The sequence below is a fragment of the Lactuca saligna genome, chromosome 8, assembly GCF_052625555.1.
Source record: "Lactuca saligna cultivar CGN05327 chromosome 8, ASM5262555v1, whole genome shotgun sequence".
Taxonomy (NCBI): Eukaryota; Viridiplantae; Streptophyta; class Magnoliopsida; order Asterales; family Asteraceae; genus Lactuca; species Lactuca saligna.
Genome location: NC_136424.1, coordinates 213,901,840 through 213,927,297, shown reverse-complemented (window position 1 = coordinate 213,927,297; position 25,458 = coordinate 213,901,840). Strand labels below are relative to the sequence as shown.

Genomic DNA, 25,458 nt, shown 5'->3' with positions numbered 1-25,458 from the left:
TTGATCTACTCTTCTTTCTCCTCAAAATCTTCAAGAACACTCCAAAACACTTCAATCTCTCAAGGAAATAAGGGTATAAACGAGGTTGGGAGTTCTGGGGGTGAATGGGGACGAGTTTGGGGCGGAATGAGGGTTTAAATAGGGTGCAAACCCTTGAAATTTAGGGTTTCATCCAGCAGCGGTGACTCGCCGAGTCGCCAACTTAAACGTGTCCTGAGTCTCGTCCCTACTCGGCGAGTTGGACCTATGACTCGCTGAGTCCAAGGCTAAAATAGGGAAATACTCAAATAAAATTCACATACCGGAAACCAGGTGCTACAAATCTCCCCTACTTATTTTAGACTTCGTCCTCGAAGTCTGCTGCTCGATCCTGAAACAGCTCGGGGTAATGCTCCATTATCTCGTCCATCGGCTCCCAAGTCCATTCCGAACCCTTGCGGTGCTGCCATTGCACCTTCACTAGTTCTACCCTCTTGTTCCTCAAAGCCTTTGACTTCCTGTCGAGTATTGCGACTGGGCGCTCAATGTAATTCAAGCTGTCATCAACCAGAATATCCTCCAATGGTACTACAGCTGAATCGTCCACCAGGCACTTCCGCAGCTGCGAAACATGGAAAGTGCTGTGGATCTGACTGAGCTCGGCTGGTAGATCCAGCCTATACGCCACCTTGCCCACCCGGGCTACAACCCTGAACAGCCCGATGAATCTTGGGCCCAACTTGCCCCGCTTCCTGAATCGAATGACGCCTTTCCAAGGCGACACTTTCAGGAGAACCATATCCCCGACTTGGAACTCCAAGTCGGATCGACGCTTATCGGCGTAACTTTTCTGCCGACTCTGAGCAGTCTGAATTCTGCTCCGAACCTGTTGGATCCTCTCGGTCGTCTCTAGCACCACCTCGGTTCTTCCCATGACTCTCTGGCCAACTTCACCCCAACATATCGGGGTTCTGCACCTCCACCCGTACAACATCTCGAACGGTGGTCGGTCAATACTCGCGTGATAGCTGTAGTTGTAGGAGGACTCAGCCAAGGGAAAATAGGTATCCCAGCTACCACCGAAATCCAACACACACGCCCGCAACATGTCCTCCAAAGTCTAGATGGTCCGCTCACTCTGACCATCTGTCTGTGGGTGAAAGGCGGTGCTAAAATGCAATCGAGTGCCCAACTCGTCATGAAACTTCTTCCAAAATCTGGAAGTGAAACGTACATCCCTATCCGATATCACCGATACCGGCACCCCGTGCCGCGCCACGATTTCCCTAATATAGATATCGGCCAACTTCTCGGCCGATATGCTCTCCTGAATCGGAATAAAGTGAGCACTCTTGGTCAGTCGGTCCACGATGACCCAAATCGAATCCACTCCATGCGCGGTTCTGGGAAGCTTTGTAATAGAATCCATGGTGATATCTTCCCATTTCCACAGTGGAATGTCCAACGGCTGCATCTTACCATGCGGTCTCTGATGTTCGTCCTTGACCTTCCTGCAGGTCAAGCACCGCTCTACGTACCATGCCACATCCCGCTTCATGCAGGGCCACCAATAGTTCAGACGAAGATCCCTATACATCTTCGTCGCCCCGGGATGGATAGAGAATCGAGACTTGTGCACCTCATCCATCAAAATCTGGCAGATGCCCCCGTGATACGGCACCCACACCCTATGGTGTAGTGTCAATAGGCCCCGGCTATCATAATCAAAAGAGGATACCTGACCCACCACGCGCTCGCTCTTCCGATGCTCCTCCTTGATAGCCTCCTGTTGAGCCTCCCGAATTTGCTCCAATAGGGGAGTCACTACGGTCATGCTCAGGCATACGTCCCTGATCGGTGCCGCCTTGCGGCTAAGCGCATCGGCCACCACGTTGGCCTTCCCCGGGTGGTAAAGGATCTCGCAATCATAATCCTTGACCACATCCAACCACCGACGCTACCTCATGTTCAGATTCGGCTGGTCCATGAGATACCTCAGACTCTTGTGGTCCGTGTAGATGGTACAACGAATCCCGTAGAGGTAATGTTGCCAAATCTTGAGGGCGAAGACCACGGCCCCCAACTCCAAATCGTGCGTCGGGTAGTTCGCCTCGTGGGGCTTGAGCTGCCTCGAAGCGTAGGCAATGACATGCCCCCTCTGCATCAGAACTGCGCCCAACCCCGAAATGGACGCATCACAATAAACCACAAAATCCTCTACACCCTTAGGCAGGGCTAGGATTGGCGCCTCACACAATTTCTGTCCTAGCATCTCAAACGCAGCCTGCTGCTCGGGTCCCCACCGAAAGACCACGGCTTTCTTCGTCAGTCGTGTCAGGGGTACGACTATCTTGGAGAAATCTTGGATAAATCTCCGATAGTAGCCCGCCAATCCTAGGAAACTCCGAATCTCAGATGGAGACTTCGGAACCTCCCATCTCATCACGGCCTCAACCTTGGCCGGATCGACCAGAATCCCGTTCTGGTTGACGAGGTGCCCAAGAAACTGCACCTCGTGCAGCCAGAACTCGCACTTGGAGAACTTGGCATACAAGCTCTCCCTCCTCAGGGTCTCCAACACCTCCCTCAGATGCTCCTCATGCTCCTCCTGGGTTTTGGAATAAACCAGGATGTCATCGATAAAGACTATCACAGACCGATCCAGCATCGGTTTGCAAATGTGGTTCATGAGATCCATGAACGCGGCAGGAGCATTGGTGAGCCCAAATGGCATCACCACAAACTCATAGTGGCCATAACGTGTCCGAAACGCGGTCTTCTACGTATCCTCCTCCCTGACCCTCATCTGATGATAACCCGAATGCAAGTCAATCTTGGAGAACCAAGATGCTCCTTGAAGCTGGTCAAAGAGGTCATCAATCCTCGGGAGTGGGTAACGGTTCTTCACCGTCACCTTATTCAACTCCCGGTAATCTATACACATCCGATGCGACCCATCCTTCTTCTTCACAAATAGAATCGGGGCTCCCCAAGGCGAACTGCTCGGACGAATAAATCCCTTGTCTAGCAGCACCTGTAGCTGCGTAGACAACTCCTGCATCTCAGGAGGGGCCAACTGATATGGTGCATTGGCTATCGAAGCCGCACCGGGAATAAGATCGATCCTGAACTCTACCTTTCACTCCGGAGGAATCCCAGGTAGTTCCTCCGAGAAAACATCTGCAAAATCTCGAACCACCGGGACCTCGCTCACGGTCGCCTTACCCGCCTCCCGGGTATCCATCACATACGCGACATATCCTGTGCATCCCTGCTGAAGATAACGCCTAGCCCTCGCTGCTGAACATACAGTGGGTCCGCACTGTGGCCGTTCGCCATGAATCACTAACTCTCCCCCGCTTGGGGTCCTGACTCGCACTAGCTGCTGTGCGCAATCTATCACTACCCCATTAGGGCTCAACCAATCCATGCCAATAATCACCTTGTTCCCACGCAATGGAATGGGAACTAAGTCTACCAGGTAACGCTCCTCAAACAGTCGCAGAACGCAATCTCGAAACACCATCGATGCTTGCACCGATCGATCGTCAGCAATCTCTACCTCTAACGGGCAATCTAACTCGCCTGAAGTCTCATGAAACCTCTTGCTAAGCGCAAGAGAAACGAACGATCGGGATGCACCCGAGTCGAACAATACCTGAACTGGGATACCGTTCACATGGAACGATCCTAATACATATATATACACACGGAGCACATATCAATATCATAACAACATAAAACATAAGATAGAAGAAAAGAATCATACCCATCACCACATCGGGCGCGGCGCGTGCCTCCTCTGTAGTCAGCTGGAATGCTCGGCTCCTCACCACCGGAGCCTCTGCCTTGCCCTGATGGCCATCCGTGATCCGCAGGGTCGCTGGAGCTGGCGCCTTCACTGACACTGAAACTGTCAATATGGGGCAATTGGCCTTCTTATGGCCCCTCTGGTTGCAGTGGAAACACAGCAAATCCGATGTCTGAATAACTGTCGCAGGAGCAGTGCAATCCATGCTGATGTGCCCAAACCTGCCGCACTTGTAGCAGCCTGACGATCCCATCCTGCACGCCCCCTGGTGTGGCCTGCCGCACTTCCTGCAGCGGCTTGGTCCTGACTGGCCTTTCGGCCTCCCATCTGATCCCTTGGGCTTCTTCCCCGAAGCCCCTCCTGCCTGTCCCTCCTCAGATTTCTGTTTCCGGATGTGCTCCAAATCTATCTCCCTCTCCCTTGCCCTGGCGATCATATATTCCAAGGTAGGGCAAGCCGAAAAGCTAACATGCTCCCGGATGTCAGCTCGAAGCATATCGTGATAACGAGTCCTCCTCATATCCTCGTCACCAGCATATTGGGGCACCAACAAAGCCCTCTCCCGGAACTTGGCGGTGATCTCCGCCACAGTCTCCGTCGTCTGTCTCATATCCAGAAACTCCCTGGCCAGCTGCTGAAGCTCGACAGCTGGCACAAACTCTGCCCTGAACCTGGTCACAAAGTCCGACCAGGTCATAGCCTCGATAGCTGAGGCTCCCAACGAGTCACCCACTGACTCCCACCAATCCCGGGCTCGGTCCCGTAAACACCCCGCTGCGTATCTCACCTTCGACCCCTCGGGGCATAAGCTAGTCAGCTGTGCAGACTCGATGTCTGCAATCCATCGCCTGGCAGCAATGGGGTCCTTTACCCCGTGGAAATCTGGCACACCACTGCCCCTGAAGTCCTTGAAGGACAGTGTGCGTGACCCCGACTGGCCAGATTCCAAATCTCTCCTGAATGCCCGTAGGCGATCCTCCATCAACTCCATGATCCCTTCCTTGATCGACCCGAAGATAATGGGAGTCGATTCAAGGATGCCCCTGGTGATCTCTGACGCGATGAACTCGCGTAGTCGCTCATCTATAGGCTCGGACCCTGATCCCGAACCTGACCCCTCTCCAGAACCGCCGTCCACCAGCCTCGATCGAAGTACCACCATTCTGCAATACATCACAACAATCATTAGATATACTGGTGCTCCCTGAGGAATCATAGCTACTTACAAGTTCCCTGGTCTTGTCTTGGCCTTCCTTGGTTCGGGTACAGATCCTCTGCTTTCAGTAGTACGGGCCCATACTACCTTCCACATCTATTCGTACCTTCTTCAAGGACTGCCTCGACTCCACCAGATCCCTTACACTAAGGCTAGTTACTACTATACTTATTCCCGGCTCGCCCTAGGGAAACCTCCGGCTCTACTCGATTCAATCCTCAGCTGCTGCAGGCCTCCTTGTAATGCCAATTAGCCATCACCCGAACACCATCACATGCGGCGAGACTCAGATAATCCTTCGAGTACCCGACTCGTCCCTACAACGGTTGGACTCAAACAAGAACTGCGCAGTAGGATTAAATCCAGTACTCTAAGATTATTCAACTCTGATCACATGTGGTGTGACGTATTCGCCTAATGGCTAATTCCCATTATTCGGAGTCCCACGTAGCATGAAGCAAGCAGCATTCGGACAAGGGAAAATGACTTCAAACAATTCCGCTCTCATAGAGAGGAACTGAACTAGCACATCGTGTTAGCTTATACTACCAGGCAAACCCTAACAGGCTACCCTACAGCTGTCTACACTATACAAGCATGCAATTCACATATAGATGGAACACATAAGGCAGGCACATAAGACATCATTCCTAGATCCTTAGCCCTATTCTAGCATAATGTTCTATAAAAGCTGAGAAACATAACATAAACTGGTATGGGTACTTTGGGGAGTACTTACTTGAGCTCGGCCGGTCGCGCACATCACACACACTTTTGTTCTATCTTAAACTCTTTTCTCGTTGTTCGAAATCATTTTCAAAAAAAAAATTCTTTAAATCCCTAGATTTGAGTTCAGACACCCCCGAAGGTGAGTCCGAATCCCTCAAACCAGGGCTCTGATACCAACTTGTAACGACCCAATTTTCATGTCCGAAAATTTCATTTTAAAATATTACTTTAGAAAACATTAATAGATAAAAACATTGTTTGATCACACCATAACACATCGCAAACCATGTTTTAAAAAGTCAAACCATACATCCCATCAAAATATCAGAGTACAATCCCAGTGAATCTCGTAAATGCGGAAACCAAAGTGTGTGCATGATGTGCCGCTACCGCACCGGCTCCTTCCCCTTCGGTGAAGAGGTACCTGAAAACAAAACTGTAAACGTAAGCACAAAGCTTAGTGAGTTCCCCCAACGTACCACATACCATACAAACACATAACATACGTACTGCCAGGCCATTCTGGGGTGCCTGACTACCCGGTACGGCCATTCTGGGGTGCCGACCTACCCATACGGCCATTCTGGGGTGCCGTCCTACCTGTGTCAAGCCATTCCGGGGTGCTGTCTACCCATCGGTCCTAACAACCGATCCTCAGGGACTGGTCCCCTCCTGCTACCCATATCGCATAACATAACAGGTCAACATAAAAACATATCATCACATACTGTCAAACGTTTCTGGGGTGTCTGACTGCCCTGCGGTCCTAACAACCGGACTCTACTACTATCGCATATAACGTATCATGATAGCATATAACATATCAGGTAATAGCAAACCTAGATGATATCACAAAGACAATCATCTATCATACGTCTCCTACTGGTGGGCCGGCATTGTGGCCTTAGACCCACCACTACTGGAAGGTAACTCACCTCAAAGTAGCTGCTGAACTGATCGGGAACTAACTGACTGCTGCTGCTCCGGAAATCCTCCGGCTGCAATTCCCACAACATACTCAATCAAACACTGTTAACTGTCCTTTGGTAAAATGACCATTTTACCCCTGGTCTAGCTCTAAGTCAAAGTCAGAGTCAACTTTCAGTTGACCCGACTCGCCGAGTTGGCTCTCCAACTCGTCGAGTCCCTATCAGACGATTGTCCTGAGTCCCTGTTTCTACTCGTCGAGTTAGGCTATGACTCGACGAGTTCATCTTCTAGACTGACGTTCAACCTCTTCATCCTACTCGCCGAGTTGTATGAACAACTCGTCGAGTTCGTCTTCATCCGAAGAACACTTATGCTAAGACTCGCCGAGTTGTATGAACAACTCGCCGAGTCTGTTCTTGATCTATGAAGATTGCCTTGGACTCGCCGAGTCAGGGCATTGACTCGCCGAGTCCTATCATGAGTGAGTTCAGCTTCCAACTCACCGAGTCACCCCCTGTGACTCACGGGTCAACTCGATACATCATAAAGGGACCAATTCAGTGACTCGCGACCAGACTCATCGAGTCACATATACGACTCGCCGAGTCGCAGCCATGCATACATCAAATACACCGATTTGCTCGATTCCAGTCCATGCCATTCACAGATCTGGGCTTCTAGGACACAAATCACACGTAAAGTTTCCAACTTTACGTGTAGATATTCACCAATATGTATTTTAAGGCTCAAAGTGCACCAAAAGAGGTAGATCTAGGGCTTTCATGCAATATGACCCCATAAAGGCATTTGATCCAAGCTCCAGGGACTAAATCATGCCTAGATCTAAAGGCTAACAACTTATTACAACCCACAAAGCACAAACAAGCTTGGGGAAGAGCGCAAGAAGGACTCCTATGAAGCTAAAAGACATTACAAGCTTGAAAACAGAGGGGAAACGAGCTATACCTCAAGGAAAACATTGAGATGACACAAAGATGCCTGGTCTCCTGCTCCTCTTCTTTATCTACTCTTCTTTCTCCTCAAAATCTTCAAGAACACTCCAAAACACTTCAAGCTCTCAAGGAAATAAGGGTATAAACGAGGTTGGGAGTTCTGGGGGTGAATGGGGACGAGTTTGGGGCGGAATGAGGGTTTAAATAGGGTGCAAACCCTTGAAATTTAGGGTTTCATCCAGCAGCGGTGACTCTCCGAGTCCGGGATATGGACTCGCCGAGTCGCCAACTTAAACGTGTCCTGAGTCTTGTCCCTACTCGGCGAGTTGGACCTATGACTTGCTGAGTCCAAGGCTAAAATAGGGAAATACTCAAATAAAATTCACATACCGGAAACCAGGTGCTACAAATCTCCCCCACTTATTTTAGACTTCGTCCTCGAAGTCTGCTGCTCGATCCTGAAACAGCTCGGGGTAATGCTCCATCATCTCGTCCATCGGTTCCCAAGTCCATTCCGAACCCTTGCGGTGCTGCCATTGCACCTTCACTAGTTCTACCCTCTTGTTCCTCAAAGCCTTTGACTTCCTGTCGAGTATTGCGACTGCGCGCTCAATGTAATTCAAGCTGTCATCAACCAGAATATCCTCCAATGGTACTACCGCTGAATCGTCCACCAGGCACTTCCGCATCTGCGAAACATGGAAAGTGTTGTGGATCTGACTGAGCTCGGCTGGCAGATCTAGCCTATACGCCACCTTGCCCACCCGGGCTACAACCCTGAACGGCCCGATGAATCTTGGGCCCAACTTGCCCCGCTTCCTGAATCGAATGACGCCTTTCCAAGGCGACACTTTCAGGAGAACCATATCCCCGACTTGGAACTCCAAGTCGGATCGACGCTTATCGGCGTAACTTTTCTGCCGACTCTGAGCAGTCTGAAGTCTGCTCCGAACCTGCTGGATCCTTTCGGTCGTCTCTAGCACAACCTCGGTGCTTCCCATGACTCTCTGGCCAACTTCACCCCAACATATCGGGGTTCTGCACCTCCGCCCGTACAACATCTCGAACGGTGGTCGGTCAATACTCGCGTGATAGCTGTTGTTGTAGGAGGACTCAGCCAAGGGAAGATAGGTATCCCAGCTACCACCGAAATCTAACACACACGCCCGCAACATGTCCTCCAAAGTCTGGATGGTCCGCTCACTCTGACCATCTGTCTGCGGGTGAAAGGCGGTGCTAAAATGCAATCGAGTGCCCAACTCGTCATGAAACTTCTTCCAAAATCTGGAAGTGAAACGTACATCCCTATCCGAGATCACCGATACCGGCACCCCGTGCCGGGCCACGATTTCCCTGATATAGATATCGGCCAACTTCTCGGCCGATATGCTCTCCTGAATCGGAATAAAGTGAGCACTCTTGGTCAGTCGGTCCACGATGACCCAAATCGAATCCACTCCATGCGCGGTTCTGGGAAGCTTTGTAATAAAATCCATGGTGATATCTTCCCATTTCCACAGTGGAATGTCCAACGGCTGCATCTTACCATGCGGTCTCTGATGTTCGGCCTTGACCTTCCTGTAGGTCAAGCACCGCTCTACGTACCATGCCACATCCCGCTTCATGCAGGGCCACCAATAGTTCAGACGAAGATCCCTATACATCTTCAGCGCCCCGGGATGGATAGAGAATAGAGACTTGTGCGCCTCATCCATCAAAATCTCGCGGACACCCCCGTGATACGGCACCCACACCCTATGGTGTAGTGTCAATAGACCCCGACTATCATAATCAAAAGAGGATACCTGACCCACCACATGCTTGCTCTTCCGATGCTCCTCCTTGATAGCCTCCTGTTGAGCCTCCCGAATTTGCTCCAATAGGGGAGTCACTATGGTCATGCTCAGGCATACGTCCCTGATCGGTGCCGCCTTGCGGCTAAGCGCATCGGCCACCACGTTGGCCTTCCCTGGGTGGTAAAGGATCTCGCAATCATAATCCTTCACCACATCCAACCACCGACGCTGCCTCATGTTCAGATTCGGCTGGTCCCAGACTCTTGTGGTCCGTGTAGATGGTACAGCGAACCCCGTAGAGGTAATGTCGCCAAATCTTGAGGGCGAAGACCACGGCCCCCAACTCCAAATCGTGCGTCGGGTAGTTCGCCTCGTGGGGCTTGAGCTGCCTCGAAGCGTAGGCAATGACATGCCCCCTCTGCATCAGAACTGCACCCAACCCCGAAATGGACGCATCACAATAAACCACAAAATTCTCTACGCCCTTAGGCAGGGCTAGGATCGGCGCCTCACACAATTTCTGTCCCAGCATCTCAAACGCAGCCTGCTGCTCGGGTCCCCACCGAAAGACCACGGCTTTCTTCGTCAGTCGTGTCAGGGGTACGGCTATCTTGGAGAAATCTTGGATAAATCTCTGATAGTAGCCCGCCAATCCTAGGAAACTCCGAATCTCAGATGGAGACTTCGGAACCTCCCATCTCATCACGGCCTCAACTTTGGCCGGATCGACCAGAATCCCGTTCTGGTTGACGAGGTGCCCAAGAAATTGCACCTCGCGCAGCCAGAACTCGCACTTGGAGAACTTGGCATACAAGCTCTCCCTCCTCAGGGTCTCCAACACCTCCCTCAGATGCTCCTCATGCTCCTCCTGGGTTTTGGAATAAACCAGGATGTCATCGATAAAGACTATCACAGACCGATCCAGCATCGGTCTGCAAATGCGGTTCATGAGATCCATGAATGCGGCAGGAGCATTGGTGAGCCCAAATGGCATCACCATAAACTCATAGTGGCCATAACGTGTCCGAAACGCGGTCTTCTGCGTATCCTCCTCCCTGACCCTCATCTGATGATAACCCGAACGCAAGTCAATCTTGGAGAACCAAGATGCTCCTTGAAGCTGGTCAAAGAGGTCATCAATCCTCGGGAGTAGGTAACGGTTCTTCACCGTCACCTTATTCAACTCCCAGTAATCTATACACATCCGATGCGACCCATCCTTCTTCTTCACAAATAGAATCGGGGCTCCCCAAGGCGAACTGCTCGGACAAATAAATCCCTTGTCCAGCAGCTCCTGCAGCTGCGTAGACAACTCCTGCATCTCGGGAGGGGCCAACTGATACGGTGCTTTGGCTATTGGAGCCGCACCGGGAATAAGATCGATCCTGAACTCTACCTGTCACTCCGGAGGTATCCCAGGTAGTTCCTCCGAGAAAACATCTGCAAAATCTCGAACTACCGGGACCTCGCTCACGGTCGCCTTACCCGCCTCCCGGGTATCCATCACATACGCGACATATCCCGCGCATCCCTGCTGAAGATAACGCCTAGCCCTCGCTGCTGAACATACAGTGGGTCCGCACTGTGGCCGTTCGCCATGAATCACTAACTCTCCCCCGCTTGGGGTCCTGAATCGCACTAGCTGCTGTGCGCAATCTATCACTACCCCATTAGGGCTCAACCAATCCATGCCAATAATCACCTTGTTCCCACGCAATGGAATGGGAACCAAGTCTACCAGGTAACGCTCCTCAAAAAGTCGCAGAACACAATCTCGAAACACCATCGATGCTTGCACCGATCGATCGCCAGCAATCTCTACCTCTAACGGGCAATCTAACTCGCCTGAAGTCTCATGAAACCTCTTGCTAAGTGCAAGAGAAACGAACGATCGGGATGCACCCGAGTCGAACAATACCTGAACTGGGATGCCGTTCACATGGAACGATCCTAATACATATATATACACACGGAGCACATATCAATATCATAACAACATAAAACATAAGATAGAAGGAAAGAATCATACCCGTCACCACATCGGGCGCGGCGCGTGCCTCCTCTGTAGTCAGCTGGAATGCACGGCTCCTCACCACCGGAGCCTCTGCCTTGCCCTGACGGCCATCCGTGATCCGCAGGGTCGCTGGAGCTGGCGCCTTCACTGGCGCTGAAACTGTCAACATGGGGCAATTGGCCTTCTTATGGCCCCTCTGGTTGCAGTGGAAGCACAGCAACTTCGATGTTTGAATAACTGTCGCAGGAGCAGTGCAATCCATGCTGATGTGCCCAAACTTGCCACACTTGTAGCAGTCTGATGATCCCATCCTGCACGCCCCCTCGTGCGGCCTGCCGCACTTCCTGCAGCGGCTCGGTCCTGACTGGCCTTTCGGCCTGCCATCTGATCCCTTGGGCTTCTTCCCCGAAGCCCCTCCTGCCTATCCCTCCTCAGATTTCCGTTTTCGGATGTGCTCCAAATCTATCTCCCTCTCCCTTGCCCTGTCGATCATAGAGTACAAGGTAGGGCAAGCAGAAAAGCTAACATGATCCCGGATGTCAGCTCGAAGCATATCGTGATAACGAGTCCTCCTCATATCCTCGTCACCAGCATACTGGGGCACCAACAAAGCCCTCTCCCGGAACTTGGCGGTGATCTCCGCCACAGTCTCCGTCGTCTGTCTCATATCCAGAAACTCCCTGGCCAGCTGCTGAAGCTCGACAGCTGGCGCAAACTCTGCCCTGAACCTGGTCACAAAGTCCGACCAGGTTATAGCCTCGATAGCTGAGGCTCCCAACGAGTCACCCACTGACTCCCACCAATCCCGGGCTCGGTCCCGTAAACACCCCGCTGTGTATGTCACCTTCGACCCCTCGGGGCAGAAGCTAGTCAGCTGTGCAGACTCGATGTCTGCAATCCATCGCCTGGCAGCAATGGGGTCCTTTACCCCATGGAAATCCGGCGCACCACTGCCCCTGAAGTCCTTGAAGGACAGTGTGCGTGACCCCGATTGGCCAGATTCCAAATCGCTCCTGAATGCCCGTAGGCGATCCTCCATCAACTCCATGATCCCTTCCTTGATCGACCCGAAGATAATGGGAGTCGACTCAAGGATGCCCCTGGTGATCTCTGACGCGATGAACTCACGTAGTCCCTCATCTATCGGCTCGGAACCTGATCCCGAACCTGACCCCTCTCCAGAACCGCCGTCCACCGGCCTCGATCGAAGTACCACCATTGTGCAATACAACACAACAATCATTAGATATATTGGTGCTCCCTGAGGAATCATAGCTACTTACAAGTTCCCTGGTCTTGTCTTGGCCTTCCTTGGTTCGGGTACCGATCCTCTGCTTTCAGTAGTACGGGCCCATACTACCTTCCACATCTATCCGTACCTTCTTCAAGGACTACCTCGACTCCACCAGATCCCTTACACTAAGGCTAGTTACTACTATACTCATTCCCGGCTCGCCCTAGGGAAACCTCCGGCTCTACTCGATTCAATCCTCAGCTGCTGCAGGCCTCCTTGTAATGCCAATTAGCCATCACCCGAACACCATCACATGCGGCGAGACTCAGTTAATCCTTCGAGTACCCGACTCGTCCCTACAACGGTTGGACTCAAACAAGAGTTGCGCAGTAGGATTAAATCCGGTACTCTAAGATTATTCAACTCTGATCACATGTGGTGTGACGTATTCGCCTAATGGCTAATTCCCATTATTCGGAGTCCCACGTAGCACGAAGCAAGCAGCATTCGGACAAGGGGAAACGACTTCAAACAATTCCTCTCTCATAGAGAGGAACTGAACTAGCACACTGTGTTAGCTTATACAACCAGGCAAACCCTAACAGGCTACCCTACCGCTGTCTACACTATACAAGCATGCAATTCACATATAGATGGAACACATAAGGCAGGCACATAAGGCATCATTCCTAGATCCTTAGACCTATTCTAGCATGCTATTCTACAAAAGCTGATAAACATAACATAAACTGGTATGGGTACTTTGGGGAGTACTTACTTGAGCTCGGCCGGTCGCGCACATCACACACACTTTTGTTCTATCTTAAACTCTTTTCTCGTTGTTCGAAATCATTTTCAAAAAAAAATTCTTTAAATCCCTAGATTTGAGTTCAGACACCCCCGAAGGTGAGTCCGAATCCCTCAAACCAGGGCTCTGATACCAACTTGTAACGACCCAATTTTCATGTCTGAAAATTTCATTTTAAAATATTACATTAGAAAACATTAATAGATAAAAACATTGTTTGATCACACCATAACACATCGAAAACCATGTTTTAAAAAGTCAAACCATACATCCCATCAAAATATCAGAGTACAATCCCAGTGAATCTTGTAAATGCGGAAACCAGAGTGTGTGCATGATGTGCCGCTACCGCGCCAGCTCCTTCCCCTTCGGTGAAGAGGTACCTGAAAACAAAACTGTAAACGTAAGCACAAAGCTTAGTGAGTTCCCCCAACGTACCACATACCATACAAACACATAACATACGTACTGCCAGGCCGTTCTGGGGTGCCTGACTACCCGGTACGGCCATTCTGGGGTGCCGACCTACCCATACGGCCATTCTGGGGTGCCGTCCTACCCGTGTCAAGCCATTCTGGGGTGCTGACTTCCCATCGGTCCTAACAACCGATCCTCAGGGACTGGTCCCCTCCTGCTACCCCTATCGCATAACATAATAGGTCAACATACAAACATATCATCACATACTGTCAAACGTTTCTGGGGTGTCTGACTGCCATGCGGTCCTAACAATCGGACTCTACTACTATCACATATAACGTATCATGATAGCATATAACATATCAGGTAATAGCAAACCTAGATGATATCACAAAGACAATCATCTATCATACGTCTCCTACTGGTGGGCCGGCATTGTGGCCTTAGACCCACCACTACTGGAAGGTAACTCACCTCAAAGTAGCTGCTGAACTGATCGGGAACTAACTGACTGCTGCTGCTCCGGAAATCATCTGGCTGCAATTCCCACAACATACTCAATCAAACACTGTTAACTGTCCTTTGGTAAAATGACCATTTTACCCCTGGTCTAGCTCTAAGTCAAAGTCAGAGTCAACTTTCAGTTGACCCGACTCGCCGAGTTGGCTCTCCAACTCGTCGAGTCCCTATCAGACGATTGTCCTGAGTCCCTGTTTCTACTCGTCGAGTTAGGCTATGACTCGACGAGTTCATCTTCTAGACTGACGTTCAACCTCTTCATCCTACTCGCCGAGTTGTATGAACAACTCGTCGAGTTCGTCTTCATCCGAAGAACACTTATGCTAAGACTCGCCGAGTTGTATGAACAACTCGCCGAGTCTGTTCTTGATCTATGAAGATTGCCTTGGACTCGCCGAGTCAGGGCATTGACTCGCCGAGTCCTATCATGAGTGAGTTCAGCTTCCAACTCACCGAGTCACCCCCTGTGACTCACGGCTCAACTCGATACATCATAAAGGGACCAATTCAGTGACTCGCGACCAGACTCATCGAGTCACATATACGACTCGTCGAGTCGCAGCCATGCATCCATCAAATACACCGATTTGCTCGATTCCAGTCCATGCCATTCACAGATCTGAGCTTCTAGGACACAAATCACACGTAAAGTTTCCAACTTTACGTGTAGATATTCACCAATATGTATTTTAAGGCTCAAAGTGCACCAAAAGAGGTAGATCTAGGGCTTTCATGCAATATGACCCCATAAAGGCATTAGATCCAAGCTCCAGGGACTAAATCATGCCTAGATCTAAAGGCTAACAACTTATTACAACCCACAAAGCACAAACAAGCTTGGGGAAGAGCCCAAGAAGGACTCCTATGAAGCTAAAAGAGATTACAAGCTTGAAAACAGAGGGGAAACGAGCTATACCTCAAGGAAAACGTTGAGATGACACAAAGATGCCTGGTCTCCTTCTCCTCTTCTTGATCTACTCTTCTTTCTCCTCAAAATCTTCAAGAACACTCCAAAACACTTCAATCTCTCAAGGAAATAAGGGTATAAATGAGGTTGGGAGTTCTGGGGGTGAATGGGGACGAGTTTGGGGCGGAATGAGGGTCTAAATAGGGTGCAAACCCTTGAAATTTAGGGTTTCATCCAGCAGCGGTGACTCGCCGAGTCCGGGATATGGACTCGCCGAGTCACCAACTTAAACGTGTCCTGAGTCTCGTCCCTACTCGGTGAGTCGGACCTATGACTCGCCGAGTCCAAGGCTAAAATAGGGAAATACTCAAATAAAATTCACATACCGGAAACCAGGTGCTACATCGGATTTGGATGATATTTTCGGTGGTTTCGCGGATGATTTCAGGACCAGTTAGAGAACTGTCGGGGACTCGACTCTTGGCTAACTGTGTATCCCCCACCTCGGCCCAGCATAGAGGGGATCTGCAATTACGACTGTATAGGGCTTCAAACGGAGCAGCCCTAATGCTGGTGTGGTAACTGTTCTTTTATGAGAATTCGATCAAAGATATATGTGTGTCCCACGATTTCCCAAAGTCAATGACACATGCCCTAAGCATGTCCTCCATGGTTTGGATTGTTCTCTCACTCTGTCCATCGGTCTGAGGATGATATGTCGTGCTCATATCTAGTTTGGTTCCAAGGGAATTCTGAAGGGACTGCCAGAATCTGGAGGTAAACCTGCTATCTCGATCAGAGATAATGGATGTGGGTACACCATGTAGTCGAACTACCTCCTGGATGTAGATTTGCACGAGTCTTTCCATCTTGTATGATTCTTTGATCGGAATAAAGTGATCGGATTTTTTCAAACGATCGACAATTACCCAAATGGTATCGTACCCAGTAGGACACTTGGGTAGTTTGGTGATGAAATCCATGGTAATCATCTCCCATTTCCATTCGGGGATCTCGGGTTGTTGGAGCAGACCCAAGGGTTTCTGGTGCTCAGCTTTGACTTTGGCGCAAGTTAGACACTTGCCCACGAACATAGCTATCTCAGTTTTCATGTTTGGCCACCAATATTGTTTCTTGAGGTCCAGGTACATCTTGTCAGAACCCGGGTGAACAGAGTATTTGGTTTTGTGTGCTTCCCCCATGACAATTTCCCTGAATCCTCCGGACTTTGGAATCCAGATCTGATTCATGAAACAATAGACTCCATCACCTCTGATCTCAAGTTTCTTTTCCATTCCTCTCAAGGTTTCGATCAACAGGTTCTCAGGTTTGAGTGCTTCTAACTGGGCTTCTCGGATTTGAATGGGTAAGTTGGAATGGATAGTCATCGTCTGGTTCTTCACTTTGTGGCCTGCACTTTCCTTTCGACTAAGAGCATCTGCTACCACATTGGCCTTGTCGGGGTGGTAACGGATTTCACACTCATAATCACTAAGTAGTTCTACCCATCGCCGTTGCCTTATGTTCAATTCTTTCTGGTCAAAGATGTGCTGCAGGCTCTTGTGATCATTGAAGATTATGCACTTGGTTCCGTAGAGATAATGTCTCTAAATCTTCAATGCAAAGACTATGGATCCTAGTTCCAAGTCATGTGTGGTATAGTTGACCTCGTGTGCTTTCAGCTGTCTTGAGGCATAGGCAATCAGTTTTCCTCTCTGCATAAGCACACAACCTAAACCTTGATTAGACGCATCGCAGTAGACAACAAAGTCCTCTGTCCCTTCGGGTAGGGACAGAACAGGTGCACTGCATAAGGCTTTCTTCAACGTTTGGAATGCAGTTTGTTGTTTATCACTCCAACAAAAGGGTACACCTTTCTGTGTTAGAGTGGTTAAGGGTTTGGCGATTTTGGAAAAATTCTGGATGAATCTCCGATAATAGCCGGCGAGACCGAAGAATTGACGGATTTCTGTGGGTGTCTTCGGTGCCGACCAATTCTATATCGCTTTAATCTTGGAAGGATCCACGTGAATACCCTCCACACTTACCACGTGACCGAGGAAAGTTACCTTCCATATCCAGAATTCACACTTGGAGAATTTCGCGTATAGCTTCTCGGATCTAAGGGTCTCCAACACTAGCCTCAAGTGTTGCTTGTGATCTTCTTCGCTCCTGAAGTAGACGAGGATGTCGTCAATGAACACGATGACGAACTTGTCTAAAAAGGGACGACACACCCAGTTCATCAGGTCCATGAACACCTCCGGTGCATTGGTTAGACCGAAGGGCATCACTACAAACTCGTAGTGTCCATATCGAGTTCTAAAAGCTATTTTGGAAACATCACTCTCCTGAACTCGTAACTGATGGTACCCTGACCGAAGGTCTATCTTTGAAAAATAGCTGGCTCCCTGGAGTTGATCGAAGAGGTCATCTATTCGCGGAAAAGGATATCGGTTCTTAACGGTCAACTTGTTCAACTCACGGTAGTCGATACACATCCGAAAGGATCCATCTTTCTTCTTGACAAAAAGTACCGGAGCTCCTCAGGGTGAGGAACTCGGTCTAATGAATCCTTTACTGAGCAACTCATTGAGTTGACTGGATAACTCCTGCATTTCTGCTGGAGCTAAGCGATACGGAGACTTCGCTACGGGAGTAGCTCCAGGAATTAGGTCAATATAAAACTCGACATGACGCTCTGGAGGAATTCCTGGAAGCTCTTCAGGAAACACATCAGGAAAGTTACAGACTTCAGGGATGCTCGCGAGGTCTTTAACTTCCTGTCTTTCGTTAATCGCATGAGCTAAGAATGCAATGGACTCCTTTCGTAGGAGCCTTTGAGCTTTGATGCAGGAAATGATACGAAGATTGGAACTGGGTTTATCGCCATAGATTACGAGGGTCTGTCCCGAAGGAAGATTGAGACGGATGGCTTTTTCGTAACAAAGGATATCAGCATGATTGGGACTCAACCAATCCATGCCAATGATAACATCAAAGCTCTTAATGGAAACTGGCATGAGATTTATAGGAAATGAGTGGTCATTTAGAGTAAGCGTACAACCTATGAATACATCGTTAGCGCTTTCTTTCTCACCGTTAGCCATCTCGACGGTAAACATTTCAGTTAGTGGTTGGGGATTACGTTTTAGGTTATGTTTCAATGTATGACTAACAAAACTCCTTTCAGCACCCGAATCAAAAATAATACTAGCATATGAGTTGTCGAGAAGGAACGTACCCGAAACAACAGTGGGATTGGTGACTGCTTCCTCCCGTCCCATGGTTAGAACCCCTCCAGTGTTATCAGCTGTTGACTTCTTGGGGAAGTTCCTTTTAAAGTGCCCAACATCTCCACAGTTGTAGCAAGCTTGACTAAAGCCTGCTCCAGATGACTGGTTGGCCGATTGGGTCGGAGTTTTGCAAAATCGAACTGTGTGCCCTTTCTTACCACAGTTGGTACAGGATAGTTCTCGGCAGGGGCCAGGATTGTGATGGTATTTTCACTTGTCACACAAAGGAAGATTACCAACATATCTACTAGTAGGAGTTGGAGCTGTGGATCCCATAACAGAAGCAGCAGCAATGGGGGTAGTAGCAGCATGGACTGCTACAGTCTGCTGTTTCTTGGAAGATCCTTGGGAAGATTGACCCTTCTTCTTCTTCCAGAATTTTCTCTTTTCACCACTCATTTGAGTCGGCTCGGAAGTGGTAGTGATTTCCTCAACATCATCGCTATGATCAATCAGGGTTTGGGCTAAAGTCTTGGCGCTATCATAGGTATCTGGACGGGTAGCCAATACATGACTCTTTGTCGGTTGGGATAACCCCCAAATGAAACTTTCGATCTTTTTGTTTTCAGGAGTTACTAATCCCGGGCAGAGAAGTGCAAGATCATCGAATCGGGAAGTGTATGCAGCAACGTTGGAACCTTTCATCTTTAGGTTCCAGAGCTCGTGCTCTAGTTTTTGCATTTCACCAAGGGGCAGTATTCAGCAATGAGGAGCTCTTTCATGGCTTCCCAGCCCATGGCATTGGCTACAGGTAGGGTCAGAGATTTGACTCGGCCATTCCATCAAGTCAAGGATTTATCAACGAAGGTACAGGCTGCGAACTTGACCTTATCAGATTTCGCGCAGGCACAGATTTCGAAGATGGATTCGATTTTTTTCGAACCATCGGGATAAGGAAATGACACCTCCGGCGCCATTAAAGGATGTTGGTTTCGCATTCATGAAATCCTTATAGGAACCATCCCTTCGGTGTCCCCGGCCGTCTTCGGGGTTCTGGGGCTGGGGACCACTTCCTGAACCACCAGGGTTCATTTGTGACATGGCTGCCACCATTGCAGCAGTCAAGACTGTCTGGAGTGATGCAAGGTCAAATTGAGGAGGAGCTGGTGGCGAAGAAGGATTGTTGTTGTTCTTTGAGCTGGGTCTCTTTCTGGGAGGCATCTCGATCTAATAAGATCAAGAAAAAGAGAGGATGGTAAGTCCTCTACATTGAATCGATAGATATGGCAGTTATATGTTCCGAATAAGCGATAAAGCAGGAAAGAGTTATCAAAACAGATAATTTATCGCTAAGAATGATCACAGAACGCCACTCGAATAAGGATTTCTATATAGGATTGGATCGAGAAATACTCCCAAACTATTTCATGATTTGATTACGACAATGGTTCGATGTTTGGGATATTAGGGTAAGTTTTAGGCATGCCGCACACCACAGTCACTCCCAAGCACATGTTGGCCGTGTCTCGAATGAATATAGTTGGCCAGGCTATATTGATCCTAGACACGACTACATAACTGCCCAGATTTAACTGTAGTACACAACACCCAATTACTTATGTTCTGTTTTACTTGTGGTTACGGATCTTGACGGTTCGGTATACTTGTATACTTTTGAAAATACTTGTAGTTTGAAGATACTTTTAATTCAGAGCACTTAGGCCCTTTAGTGTTTATAGTTTTATACCATGTAAGGTTTGGTATACTTCATTCACTATAAACAAGGGCTCTGATACCAATCTGTCACACCCCGAAAACCGAAGGCGGAAACATTTTCGGGGTTGACTCGATGTTGAGTATCAAATCTAATGCACATAGTAAGTAAAGTAAAACAACCATTACATTACATAAGAAAAGTTTTACAGTTGTTTCAAAAGTAAAGTTTGTACAATTGTGATACATAGTATATATATATATATATATATATATATATATATATATATGAGCAAAATGAAACGGGTCTTCTGAGTACTCCGTCTTCGAGCGAAAAATCTTCGGGAACCTGTTCTAACGCTGACCTGAGAAGACAAGCGGTTTGAAAATCAGCACAATGCTGGTGAGTTCATAAGCAATTTTTTTTGTGAAAATGTTCAAGTTTCCTTTCTGTTTCTGAAATTTTATGCACCAAGAAAATCCCATATTTTCTTAAAAGGTTGGTTATCGTTTATCAACATGTAAAGTAAAGTTGTACACTGAAAAACATGTAAAGATGTATAGTCTTGTAAAGATGTATAGTTAGGTTATCTGGATTGACATACTGTTTTGGTTATGTACCAATGTATTTCCAGGAAAGTCCCATACTTTCCTGATTGTGTTACCAATTGTGAAAGATGTAAAGTTATCCGGTTTGTTATCCTTTCTGGTTATGTAAATGTTCCCCAGGAAAGTCTCATACTTTCCTGAATGTTTTTTACCGTATGTAAAAGATGTATTCCTATTAGACCTGGTTATGTACAAGGTTTCCCAGGAAAGTCCCATACTTTCCTAAATGTTGGTTACCGTATGTGAAAAATGTATTCTTGTTAGACCTGGATATCTTGTGAATTGTATAAACTTGTTCATTATTACTATAAGTAAATCTCTGTTATCCTAATTGTGAGTTCCATAACCATACGATGGACTAAACCTGTGGCGATAAGTAGTCCACATACTTATGACTTTCGTCACCCTTGAACCATTTTGGTTCGGCTGTAGCTAGCAGCCAGGTGTGGGGTAGTCAGCCCCGTATAAATCTATACACTCAAGTCACGCTCTCTAAATCCCAGAGATTCTGGTTACGGGTGTAGTCCTCCACTCGCGTATCTCTGTGGTGTGTTCGCCGAGGACGTGTCTCCAATCATACAGGATTAACAAATTTACTAGTAATCATATGATAGTCCTCCACTCGCGTATATATGTGGAGTGTTGCCGAGGACAAAACAATGTACATGTATTATATTCAAATGTCTAATGTCATGCTTTTAACTGATAAAATGTGGAAGACCATTTGTGAAATATATGTAAAACATAACAGTTTAAAACCCATTTCACAAATATATGTTACTTGATCGGCGTGTTCAAATGGTTATTAGTTGTAGTAATCAGTGTTAAAAGCATATAATAATGTGAAATACACATTTGAAAACATGTTTTGAGTACAAGTAATCTCTTGTACTTTGCTTGTGTTCTCCCGTGAAAACAGTGAAAACAGTGAAAAAGGGTAGGGGTATGAACTCACCGGACTCGGAAATGCGACGTTTTCGAACACTAGACGTTGGTTCGGGGCTTGATTACTCACGATGTCCCTATGTAAAATGTAATAATGTCCATATATATCTAATTAGATTTACAATCACTAATTATATGGAACATTACACTCCAACGAGGTTAAACACCTCAAAACGAGCGTTTGGAGTGACCCGGGTGACATCTTCGGACGTGTAATGGCACTAGGGACTTGGGATTTGAGTTTACTCCCCAAGAGTAAACATTTAAGGGAGTTTACGGCCACAAAACACACACATACATGAGTTTACGGCCGTAAACTCATGTTGGTATGATTTTGAGTGTTTAATGGCTTGTTTGGACATGGGGATTGTTCGAATGGATTTCTAAAATGCCTTGGAGTTGATTAAATGAATTTATACCACTTAAAAGGGAGTTTACGGCCCTAAACTTGGAGTTTACGGCCGTAAACTCACCCATGGTCAAGAATGATTAATTTGAGGTACAAAGGACAATCACATGTGATTCTAGTTAATTTTCCAAACCTTGTTATGGATTTAGGGCACCATTTAACACACTTATTGGAGTTTACGGCCCAGGAGATGTTCTATGTCCGTAAACTCTCATATGTAGGGTATTTGATGTGTTTAAGGTCCCCAAACTATTTTTAGATGGTTCTAGGATTTACCACAAGACTATTGGTTAAGTTTCAAGGCATTCTAACATGTAAAAATGAGTTTGTCCCCAATGTTTGAGGAGTTTATGGCCCAAGCACATGCCTTGGCCGTAAACTCTTGTTTGTCCCTCAAAATGCATGTTTAGGGTGTTCCAAGTCCAGGTTTGTAAGCCTCAAAGGCGTATCTAAGTCCCAACTATGATTTGGAAGGGTTAAATGGCTCAAAAACCCCATTTTTGTGTGTTTACGGCCCAAGCTTCCTCCTTGGCCGTAAACACATGTTCCAGGTCCTAAATCTCATTTTAATCCCGGATTTGAAGGCCTAAGAGGTTGAATAACAAGCTAGGAAGGTTACCTCTATGATTTGGAGCCTTAAATCTTTGATTTTGGACCTTAATTTGGAGTGAGGAGAGAGGTTAGAGAGAGAGTAGTGAGATGAAGACAAAAGCTTCAAATGAAGGCTTAGAACACATTATATAGTGTCTAAGTTTTGGACACGATGGAATTCTACCCGATACCGGCATTAGGCGAGGCTTTTGGTCGTACCCGATTAAGTTGCCGTAACCCGATATGGTAAATTCTAGAAATATTCCGATCACTAATATGGGGTGTTAAAATGATTTCTAATTGTATTAAGACACCCATTAAGTCATTTTAGATATGTACAAGTTAATGACTTAATTAAATAAGAAAATCGGAATCGAATTTGAAAACGACGATTGGTTGCTTGAATTGAACTACGAAAGAGTTACAAGAAGTGGTACGAAAATTTTGGGTTGTTACAAATACTCATATCAATACTCATATATATTGATATATTCATATATGAATATTATCATATTCATATATGAATATTATTACAATTTTCATAAAAAACAAGTAAGATTACCTTAAATTCATTTTTAAAATCACGTTTACTGTTGTTGGGCTGTATAATGTAAACTTCCCAACCATCTTCAATACCAACATATGAGTACATACAGAAAAAACATGCTTTATATATTTCTTTTTGCACCTCAAAAAACAATGTACTTGTATAAACCTTTGATGCTTGCAGTTCTATTTCTCGAGGTGTTTGCATTTTATATGATGCTTTCTTTGATGCCCTATCAAGATCTCGTTGAGTATTCCTTTGCTTTTGAATGGCAATGTCGTAATTCATCATGAAATTCAAAAGTAAGTTCCCACTTTCTGAATATGTATTAAAGAATGAATTCATACTCTCTGACCTCGATGTAGTCTTCATCAAACCACACATTGGAATATCACTAAAATATCCAGGTATCCATGAATCACGTATTGTAAACATGTCTTTAAACCATCTTGTGTCTTCAAGATTGAATTCCTTCATAAGCAAACCCCACTTCACCTCAAAAACATCAGGTTTCATATTATTGTCCCAAACAAGCTTCGAAAACCTTTTTCTAAAGTCTGTGTTTGTAAATAAATCATCTGATATCTGTATTAAAACAAAAATATTCATAAATGAAAAAATAATAATAAGTAAAATAACAATCAATATTCATAAATGAATGTACTAATAAGTAATATATTTGAAATATATTAAAATAATACCTTTTTTTTCAACTTTTTCATTATATGCCACATACATAATCGGTGCTTTGAATTACGAAACACATTCTCAACAGCTTGTTTTATTGCAGCATCTTGATCAGTTAAAAAAAGTGTTGGTTCTTTCCCATGAGTTTTAAGAAATGCTTTAAGCAACCAAGAGTCAGACTCAATGATTTCATTACTTAGCAACCCAGATCCAACAGTAACCGGTTTTTTATGATGGTCAATAGAAGTAAACTAAACAAAAACCATTCGATACCTAACACACAAAAAAAATGTTCATTAGAGTCAATTTTTGATGTATTAATAAGTGAATATAAAAATATTCATATATGAATAAGCTATAAACAAAGTAGATAAAATAACTTACTTGTTTGTTTGGAAAGTCGCATCAAATGAGATAACATCACCAAATTCAGCATAATATGCCTTCCCCATTTCATCAGCCCAAAACATACAGTCCAAAACATCATCTTGACAATTAAACTCAAATGAGTAATTTGGATAGTGAGCTCGATGGTCATTCATTGTGTTTACTATCATTTGGGCATCTTTATAACCAATAACCCTGTTGATATCTCTCCTTCAATTTTTATAGTCAACTACTTTGGGCTTTACAAACTCATACCCACCTCTCAGACTTGCCCTCAACTTATGAGCCATAGTTGGACCTATTTTTGATGTGGAAGCATGCACAATAAACTCTTTTTCTGAATATGACATTTGTCTCATCTTTTTTAAATCGCTTCTCTTCTCAAGTGGATGGTTGTGAAGTTCATCAAACTGAAAAACTTTATAATCTGGAGTTCCATACACAAATTAAAATATAATCTTTGCTTGACAACCAATAGCTCTTGAATTTGAATTTCGTTTCCTCCTAACACCACTTGTACCTAATGTGTCACAAGATTTCTTTTTTTGTTTACCACCACGATTACATATAACATGTTTCATCTTTATAATCTTGTTATCAAACCTTGACTGTGTGCTCAGTCTAACATCAAAACATCCAATTTCAGCATACTCAGAATACATTTTGATAGCCAACTTTAATGATTTGAAGATTAAACCCTTAAAAGGAATAAGTTGAATAGGTACATCTGGCTTATAGACATGTTCTCCAATTATATCATCAAAATATTATGCATCTTGTACTGAACTTGAAGATTCACCACCTAAAATAATAATGCATGAATAAAACAATAATATATATGAATACATAAAACTCATATAAAAAAACAAAAAATATTCATATATGAATAAAACATTCATATATGAATACATAAAATTCATGAGGATTCAAAATATATAAAATAAAACATAACTTATTCATATATGAATAAAACGAAAAAAATAATAAATTCGAAATTACAATTAATACACATTTATTC

The 25,458-nt window shown here is 46.1% G+C and overlaps 1 protein-coding gene across 1 annotated transcript in view; it reads right to left on the bottom strand.

The window, feature by feature from the left end:
* Positions 1 to 25,102, bottom strand: part of LOC145010479 (protein FAR-RED IMPAIRED RESPONSE 1-like) — a 31,009-nt gene extending 5,907 nt beyond the window's left edge. Inside the window, exons 1-4 of the mRNA XM_078969016.1 lie at positions 24,961 to 25,102; positions 24,674 to 24,867; positions 24,068 to 24,304; positions 23,382 to 23,951 (exon numbers count right to left, since the gene is read on the bottom strand). Of these exons, the coding sequence (XP_078825142.1) occupies positions 23,382 to 23,951; positions 24,068 to 24,304; positions 24,674 to 24,867; positions 24,961 to 25,102 (1,143 nt within the window). The remainder of the gene's footprint in view (positions 1 to 23,381; positions 23,952 to 24,067; positions 24,305 to 24,673; positions 24,868 to 24,960) is intronic.
* Between the last annotated feature and the right edge of the window lie 356 nt (positions 25,103 to 25,458).